Source organism: Megalops cyprinoides, chromosome 9, assembly GCF_013368585.1.
Source record: "Megalops cyprinoides isolate fMegCyp1 chromosome 9, fMegCyp1.pri, whole genome shotgun sequence".
NCBI lineage: Eukaryota > Metazoa > Chordata > Actinopteri > Elopiformes > Megalopidae > Megalops > Megalops cyprinoides.
The window spans coordinates 25,224,395-25,233,918 of record NC_050591.1 but is presented as its reverse complement, the minus strand read 5'-3'; the positions used below and the strand labels follow the sequence as shown (position 1 = coordinate 25,233,918).

Sequence of the window (9,524 nt, the reverse complement as noted above, 5' to 3'; positions counted from 1 at the left end):
ATAATGAGAAACAAGTATATGTCAAAATCCTGTGAAGACAAACGTTTTGATCTGCTACAGTTTGGATAGCTTTGGCTATATTATAGTGAATACATTGCAGGGTTAATATTTCCTTATTTTGGAAAAATGTTCAAAAACAGCATCAAACTCTGAGGGCATAGCTGTACGGGTGAATGTTTCTCATTTCTGAGAGCATCTGAAACCGCCATCACAATGGTGTGCTTTGATGTTTTTCTAAACATGAGAAAATACCATCCCTTCAGGTAGGCCAACTTCCCTTATTTCAGTTCTATGCAAATGCGGAAATGTAGTGTCTGCTTCTTTATCAGCAGTTTTCATCTGATTTCTTTCAGCACATTGGTTCAGTTATTCAGCACAGCTTATGTAGGCTATTTATTTGTAGTTTTTATTTGAGCACAGTCACTGTGCATACCCACTAGTACACTACCATTAGATAATTATTAAACATCATCATGTCACATCATCAAAAATCATCATGTCACAAATTTGCTTGCTTGAGAGTTACATAATTGCAAACCAGAAAAGTAATTGGTGTTTATTTAAGTCAAGGACTCTTCCGAAATATAAAACACATAACAAATACAATTTCTGGTGATTTTTTTTTTTCAGTTATTCTACACAAAACAACAAACTTAAATACTGTAGAGAAAATAATAGATGAAACTAGATATAGATGAAAGATAGCAGTCAGATTTCAGTGGTATCCTGTCAACCACATGCTCAATCCCTTAGTTTAAATTCACTAAATTCTACCGAACCGCTCACAAGTTCACTAAATTCAACAAACTCTACTGACAACTCCATATGAAAATAAATAAATAAAACTGCTGTCGTCTTTTCAGACCTTAATTTTTGATTGATGCTGTTTTTCTTACTCTCATTCTCACCTCATGGCTTCTCTCTCTGCTCTTACATCTGGATTTTACGCCATAAAACAATTTTAACACATTGGTAGATATACCACAATGATGTTTTTATATATGTCGTAAGCACCAATCGGTGTTTTTTAATCTAAAGTCTCTACACTGGGGTTTCGATATAGCTCAAAATATATGCCCAGATTTGATTTTTTTTTTTACCGTCATAAAATAGTCAAGGCACTAACTGTAAGAGAAGGATTAGCGATAGAAAGCTGATCTTGGTTCAGCTTTTGTGGCTACCCGGCGTCTTTAAAAATAGTCCTTGGAATGTGCCACTGTAAAAAGGGCAGGGGTATTTGTTGGCAATAAATCACAATTGTATCGACTTTTCCCACTGAAATATGAAGCATTTAATGTAAATGAAGTAAATTTTGAAAATGTACCATATTATAATTTAAAATATGTGGTATTTTTATGTAGGTGTCAAAATAAAGTTTCACTTAAAGTTGGTAGTTTCCGAGCAGAGGTCGGAGTTCATAAATTCGGAGTGTGCGCCTTAATGTTGCCGGGTTTTTAATTGTGGGAAGGGTGTATTATCCGTTTTTTAAAGCGCTGAAAAATGTCTTCAGGTAAGATTGCGCATAACTGTCAATTTATTTGTTTAACTCGATTATATTTTACAATGAGGTCATTTAAATTATGCATACGTAGCCAGTTTATAAACGTAAATGATCACTTGGCTTGTTTGCCAAATAGCTAGCTTGCTGGCTACGTTGACTGAAGTAAGACTTAATGCGAAATATGGCTATTTCTTCTACATAAAATAAACGGCAAATTCAGTGTAATTCAGTTAGAGCTGCGTGTATTGGTTTAACTGGTTTGGAGTAACCAGCTAGAAAATTTAATTTAACGCATATTTATGTCAGTGGTTGAAGCTTGTCCGCCATTTTTCTTGGAACAGCGTGGTGGTACGAGCTAGGCCCGCATTCACTACTTCGCTAAGTTGGCTAACGGTAGTAATTGAATTAGCCAAACTAAGTTATCGATTTTGCAGCTCTTTTGATCATTAAACTAGCGACTCAACTAGATATGTAAATAGTACTCTGAAGACATTGGTTGATGGCTAAAGAATTGTATAGTCTTTCTCAATGATATACTAACAAGTAGGCTACACGAGTGAGCTTGCTATGCTAGTTAGTCCACTGTGTATTTTATGCCTTTGTGTTCTTTAAATGATTTTGAATATATCAGTGTAGTTGGCTAGCTAGTTGTAATATCTTGTCATTTTACACTTTTCTTTAGATTCTGGTTACGGTCAGCCTGGCGCCACGCAAAGGTAACATTGGCTACTTCCTATTGTTATCGGTTTGGGAACTTCCGGATTTGGTCTCTGGTAAACATATGGCCTTAATCTAGCATGATAGCTAGCAGTCGAAATGGGAAAGGCCCTTTTCCACTGCTAACTATCATAGAGATAACGAGGCAAGACTGTTCGGTGCTGCATAGCAAGTGCCTAGCTACTTATGTGCAGAAAAGTTCATTTACAAACAAGCAATAATGAAGATTGCCATGTCCCCGATTCAGTATGTACATATAGTATGTGTATTTCAGTGAATTCAGTGAACGCGTACTTTTATGCAACAATAGAAAATACTCTGCACTTAAGTTTTGAAAACGATTAACATCATTATACATTGGAACGAATTGCTTTCATGTATTTATGGTGTGTAAATGTCCTCATGGTTATTAGGACCTCGATAAAATTTACGTGTTTTTTTCCCCCACCCAGCTATGGGTCATATGGAGCACCTCCACCACAGGGCTACCAGCAGAGTGCACAGGTAAGTGCAAATGTATGGATACTGATTCACCAAGGGATTTCGTGCTGGAATTTCCAGAGCTAGAGAAATTGTTCTTTTGTCAATGATGTGACTTAATTTTGGGGGGGGGGGGGGACTACTGGGGCGGGCGAAAGCTTCAGTACTAAAATGTTTGTTTCTGGTTTTCAGGGCTATGGCCAGGGGAATGATGGGTCATCCTATGGAGGTCAAAGCTATGGAAGCTATGGACAGTCAGGTTTGTGTAACTTAAATACTCATCTGGTTGCAATGGCAGGCTTTTGCTTTGATGTTAAAAGGCTCATATTGCTCTCTCTTAACAGAAAGTTATGGACAGACGGCACAGGGCTTCTCTGGTGGTTATGGACAGCAGCAGCAACAGCCACCGCCGCAACAGCAGCAGCAGCAGCAGCAGCAACAGGGCTATGGCAGCTATGGACAGCAGAGCACAGAACCCTCTAGCGGGTGAGATAAGACTGCCTTTTAGAGGGGAAATGCTTTGGTGAATGCCTGTGTCTCAAACTTTTCAACCAACTCTAACCCTTCTCATGAAACTGGACTTCTGAAGTTCATTTGCAGATGGATAAAAATTTAAAGCAAGAGTTATTTTCTGTTGCTTTAAATTAAAGGTATGGAGACAAGTCATCATCCTTTGGCCAGCAGTCAGCTTATGGACAACAAGGATCTTATGGACAACAGGGATCCTATGGACAATCTCAAGGTGCTTATGGAAGGCAAAATGAAGGCAAGTAATTCACCACAGTGCCAGAAATTGGTCTGTTTTCTGTCTTGTGGAAAATGATGCTTAATACCTGACTGTATTTGCATGCACTCTTAAAACTGAAATGCTTTCAGTGAATGGATCCAGCTATACAGCGCTACCAGCAACTCATTTTCTTACATTTTCTAGTCTTATGAATGGAATTGGTAGGATGGGCAGTTTTTATTCACAGCTCTGTCTGAGTATCGGCTGTCCCTCTGCCCTGTTTTCCCAGGTGATTATGGTCAGGACTCGAGGCGATATGGAGGAGACGAGGGCAGGGACAGGTCTGACGGATATGGCTACGGATACAGAGGCAGGGGGCGTGGAGGATACGATCGGGACGGAAGAGGCGGACCTGGTATGGGGTAAGTCGCAGTGTTCCAGCCTGCCAGGTATTCTGCTTCATATAAAATCCATGCATTAGAGGATCATAGTAATCCATCAGCTGTTCTCCTCTTGCTGAAGTCAGTCAGACAGACAGGTTCCCACCTCAATCAGGTCCCCTACACGCATGATCTTTGTCCTGACACCATTGTATGGTGTTAAAGAAGAAATTCTACCTCATTGCAGTAGTAGCTAACACTTAAGGTTTTGTTTCTGTGCACATTTTCATTCTTAACCCAGTGGTGGGTTTCTTTCAATATACAGGAACCATATTGAAGAGAGGTGGCACTTTGGGGTCCTAGTGGGGCCACGGTAGCCAGTCAGTAGGTAGCCAGTTGAAACATAGGAATGACTCAGCAGGGACACAAAGAATGAACTGTAGTTCTCACCTAATATTTTCTCCCCTGACAGCTGTAAAAGGGTTACAGGTTATATAAAGGTAGGGTATATTAAGAGGTACAGCCAGCAGACTTATTATTTTATACTTACTTACTTATTGATTATTATAATTCTGAGCTGATGGGGACCTGAACATGAACTTGAACATCAGTAGAAGTTCATGACATGCTATTTTTTCTCTGCACCTTCCCGTTATTTTTGATACCCATAATATTTAGCGTATTTGTGATGCTAGGTCTGTTTAAATGAAGTAGGATTTTCTGCTTAACTTGTAGTGTTCAACAGCATTTTTCGGTGTACAAGAGGTTAATGTGATTGATCACCATAAGGCTGCTGGAATAATACTGATGATACAATAATGTCATGATATAATAATGTCATGTATAAATTGTATAACTTTCATATATGTCAAAGCCTATTTTGAACTCCTTGGAACTGCAGCTGTTGGAGATGCTTTCTGATTTCCCATAGCTAGGAGGTTTTAGATCTGCTTGCTTTGCACTGCTGTCTAAATACCAGTTTGACAGAATGCACATCTGTTGGTCATAATGACCAAATATGTAAAATGGTGTGACCCAATACTGTACAGAACCCTTGCAAGTGAGACATTGAGTGGCATGTTTTAATGCCTGGAGGGTAACACTTTTTGTGACGTGCCTGAACAGTTAATTATGTTAACATTCCCCAAACTAGTACACAAACATGGTACATTTCTGCACATACAGAAAGCGGGGGGAGCAGAGGTGGCTGAGAGATTCGCCTAGTTGCACAGACCATTAGGCATCTCACCTTAGTTTTCAGCCTCTCTTCAAGATCCCAGTCTGCATGAGCTAGCAATTGCCACATAATTAGTGTCGTTGTGTACGCTGTGCACAAAGAATAAGGGAAGTGAAGCCTGTGTTGCTGTTCAGGGGTTGAAACTACAGTGGCATTGATGAACTGGCCTACTGTTAATTTCTCAGAACAAATTTGAGCGCAAACTGATTCCTCTGGGTTTATTCCATTAGGTCCTTTGCTCAGAGACCATATTTGCAAGTCAGGCTGCATGTAGTAACCCCTCTTATTTTGTGCACAGTACTGAATCAGAGTACATTTGCTTTAAAATGGCTGTGTTAAAGGTTTTTCAAACCACTCAAACCCCTGCGCTCGTTTCCATGACGCCTTGCGAACAGGCATTGAAATGGTGCACAGGAGGAATCTCCCCTTGGCTGAAAGTGTCCTATGAACTTTTCGTTAATTGCCTTTCACTTAAGTGGGTTTACAGTTTCATGACAGTTGTCTTACATGGATTTCAATGTTTTTCTGCCTTAACTTGGTCTACATTTTATACTACAGGTTTCAGAGTGAATGAAATTATACTGGGACATCTGCTATTGGAGCTCATATAAGCACTTAGAATGGAAGAAATTAACATGTAGTAATCCTCTACCATGCTGTGCTAACAGCATCTGTTTAGAGTGTCTCTTAATGCAGCATCATTAGTTTGGGCTAAAGTGTGTATCCTCCACTTTAGTCTGGTTAATAACCATCAGAAGTTTTACTAACATATAGTGCTTAAATTTACTGAAAGCTCATTCAGTGAATTCACCAAGATTCATTGAGACCGTGATGGAAGAGAATCACCTGCATAATCCCATCAGATGAAACATATTGCCAGAGGATTGGCCATCTTACCTGTATAAAGGGGGGTGTTTTTCCTCAATAAGTGGAAAGAGCTGCATATTGGTCAGGGCAGAAATGGAGCTTTTGGCTCGCAGTGTGTGACAAAGGAAGGCCATCATTTCTTCAATTTTTCCTCTGCAGAGGTGGTGACCATGGTGGCTTCAAAAATAACGGTGGTAAGTGATGAGCATCAGAACTGTTTCAGTGGAAGAATCTGTATTCGAAAAAAAACATCTACCTTAAAAGCCACCATTCCCCTGTGTCCCAACCCAAGACACTCCACCTGTAGTATCAGGGTCTTCTTCCTCCTCGCCTAATGCCCTTGAGTGTGTGTTGTTGGTGGTTTCCTTCTAAGCAGCCATAAATGTCTGAGTATTTTTCATTATGGTATTGGAATTATTGCATGATGAGGACAACGATGAATTTGTACTCTCAAAAGTGGATGAAAACTAAGCCTTCATCAAGAAAACTTGGTCTAGCAGAAGAATACTTGGTGATTTTTGCTAAACGTCCCCAAATTGTGCTGGTGTTGCAAGGTTTCGCAAAAAAACAATGCAACAATGGAAAAAAAACTGGTGCAAAAATGCCTGAAAGTTCTAGTTTGTCAAAAGTAAACTGTAAATATTTATTGGATTTATTGCAAGATATCTTGTCTGATTTTAGTAGAACCTTAATTTATCATTGTTTTCCCTTTCCTGTTTGTTGTCTTTCAGGCCCCAGAGATTATGGGCAAAGAAATGATTCCGGTAAGATGTGTTCCTGAAAACAATTTGCTGGACTTAATATAGGCATTTTCACTCTGAATTTTTTAGCAAGTGTGCACAGCCAGTTTGCTTGTATTTTTTTCAAGTGCAATACTCTTTGCTGCTGTTGTCTGCAGGTGGGGATCAAGACAACTCTGACAACAACACCATCTTTGTCCAAGGACTTGGGGAGGATGTTTCTGTTCAGGAAGTCGGGGACTTCTTCAAACAGATCGGCGTCATTAAGGCAAGGGACTGAGCACTTGTTAGATTTGGACTGTTTAGCCGTTTGGCTTCGGAATATGAACATTCCTCATTTTTCTGTCTTCAACAGGTGAATAAGAAAACAGGCATGCCCATGATTAATTTATACACTGACAAAGCAACTGGAAGGCCGAAAGGAGAGGCCACTGTTTCATTTGATGACCCTCCCTCCGCTAAAGCTGCGATTGACTGGTTTGATGGTAGGGGTCATTCTTGTATTTAATGCTCTCTCCTGTGAATGTCCATGTTTAGTCAGATTACTCATGAGTGTCTCTTTAAAGGAAAAGACTTCAACGGCAGACCCATCAAGGTGTCATTTGCAACCCGGAGGGCAGAGTTCACACAGAGAGGTGGTGGCAGAGGACGTGGAGGTACGCAGTGGGCATCTCTGCTGCACTGATGCACAAGTTCCTGTTCATCTTCTCAGATACTGTCTCTAACTGCTGCCTCAGTTGGCTTGGCTCTGATTGCAGCTTCTGTGTTCTCAGGTTACAGAGGTGGTCGTGGAGGCTATGGTGGTGGAGGTCCCACATTTGATGTGAAGGGAGGAGACTGGCCATGTCCCAATAGGTAAATTACTGTTTACAATCCTGTAAGTTTTTGATTTAAGAGGGTGTCTCATCATAATGGTGTCACATCATAATGGGTATACTATTTCTAAAAAGTCTATATCTGGTGAATGTCCATCATTGTGACAGCTAGTTAATATGTAACTTTCATATGTAGTCATTGCAAGTCTCTAGACAGGTATATGTATACCTTGTGGTATGTTAAGTGTGTTAACAATGCATCTGAATATGAAGTTACTCTGTTGTGATGTTAACAATTTCTGTATCTGGAGGAGAAAAAATACTTAACAGCAACTATAAGTGATCTTTATAAAGATGATGTAGATCAGTCTTGATACCAAAAAGTATATCTCAGGGATGGCAGAAGCTGGAGAGGCAAAGTTGCTTGGGTTGGCACATCCAACATTTGAAAACCAAGTCTGGAAGACACGGAAGATTTCAGTGTAGCATTAACAGTCGTGGCTCATACAGTCTTGATTTCCACACTAGCTCCAAGTTTAATGAAGGTGCATTAACATTCATTTATGTTTAGCCTATGTTTATGCATTTCATGTAGACCGTACTAGCAGCATTTGTTTTGTAGAAACATTTTCTTAAGTCTGGGAATACACATTCCATGTTGCTGGTATCACAATATCTAATAATGAAGACTTCTGCTTTTACTTCAGGAATTCTGCTTTGTTTCCTACTGCATTTTTTCACTTTTGACTGTATATTAATCTTTCCATTCAATATCTATCTTTTCAGTTCCTGTGGCAATATGAATTTTGCACGAAGGTATGAGTGCAACAGATGTGGCACACCTAAACCATCGGACGGTTCCGGAGGTGCGACATATTTTGTATTTTGCTGAAAATATACCTCATAGTCATTCATATCCTGTAGCAAAAAATGAGTTTGTGTGATTTGAAACCTGTTCTTCGTAGATCGTGGTGGCAGAGGAGGGTATGGAGGTGACAGAGGTGGGTTCCGCGGACGTGGTGGCTACCGTGGTGGAGATCGTGGTGGTTACGGTGGAGATCGTGGTGACCGTGGTGGCTACAGTGGTTACAAGATGGGAGGAAGGTAAGCCATGGGTTGTGTCATTGCTAGAATAGGTCATTTGACAGCAAGGAATTGTCTCTTTGTCATATGGAGAGTTGGGTAATGGTAATTTTGGTTTATTTATAAACGTACTGACTATGAAGTTAATGTCACCTCTTAATGGAAAAGCCTTTTCATTTTTGATTTTTTTTTTTCCCCGGAGTTAAGATGAACCATTTGCTACTTAATGAGACTTGAGACAGGCTGATGGATACATTTTGAGTGCTTATGTTTGGGTTTTTTGTCTTTACAGAGGTGATCACAGAGACGAAAGACGAGACCGGCCATACTGAGAATGTCTGTCAATCCCATTTCCGCCTTGGGGTGAAAGGGGGGTTGGGGTTTGATCCATGTTTCTGTACTGCGAACCTTTCATTATCAGAACTTCCCTTGTACTGCTCCCGAACTGTCTGTTGGTCTGCACCTACTGTGAATGAAAGAACTTTTGGGGTGGCGGAGCAAGAGCTTGTGAATTTTTCTTTCTTTTTTTTTTTTTTCTTTTTTATTTCTCTGCTAGCAGAAAGTGAGTTAGACTTGTAAATTTTGCATCGACAAAATGCTTATCTTTTGTAAAATGAAAAATAAAATGTTTTACTTCAGTTTGTTTCTCAAATGGTTTTGAACTGAGAACTGTTCTAATCTCATGGCTTTTTGAAATAATCCTATGGCATTTAAAAATTTTATTAGATTACTGCAAGATACTGCTGATGCTGAGAAAGTGAGACATGCTGTGCATTTCATTTTATGTTTTGTGGTGTGCAGATCTGAAATGCTAGAAGTCTAATGAGCACTGACCCAGTGCAGTATTTACTGCTCTCATAACCCAAAGGCTGAGATTTGAAGTGAAGTTTAAGAAAAGCAGTTTGCCAGTCATATTTTATTTTTATGGCATATCCATTGTCTGATACTGTATCGCTGGCACCATTTTGTAGGGTTCC

The 9,524-nt window shown here is 39.8% G+C and overlaps 1 protein-coding gene across 2 annotated transcripts; it reads left to right on the top strand.

Annotated features, from left to right (window-relative positions):
- Nucleotides 1-1,428: 1,428 nt before the first annotated feature.
- Nucleotides 1,429-9,070, top strand: taf15 (TAF15 RNA polymerase II, TATA box binding protein (TBP)-associated factor). 2 transcript variants are annotated; one of them, XM_036535916.1, is made up of 16 exons: nt 1,429-1,510; nt 2,184-2,217; nt 2,671-2,722; nt 2,891-2,957; nt 3,043-3,184; nt 3,349-3,440; nt 3,715-3,847; nt 6,069-6,103; nt 6,641-6,673; nt 6,808-6,917; nt 7,005-7,134; nt 7,216-7,305; nt 7,423-7,504; nt 8,251-8,330; nt 8,430-8,568; nt 8,840-9,070. In XM_036535916.1, the coding sequence occupies exons 1-16, from the start codon at nt 1,501-1,503 to the stop codon at nt 8,877-8,879; spliced, it is 1,269 nt and encodes a 422-aa protein (XP_036391809.1). In that variant the 5' UTR covers nt 1,429-1,500; the 3' UTR covers nt 8,880-9,070. The 2 variants fall into 2 exon arrangements, with proteins under 2 accessions (XP_036391809.1, XP_036391807.1); XM_036535914.1 differs by having other exon boundaries at nt 3,349-3,464; nt 8,840-9,069.
- Nucleotides 9,071-9,524: the final 454 nt, after the last annotated feature.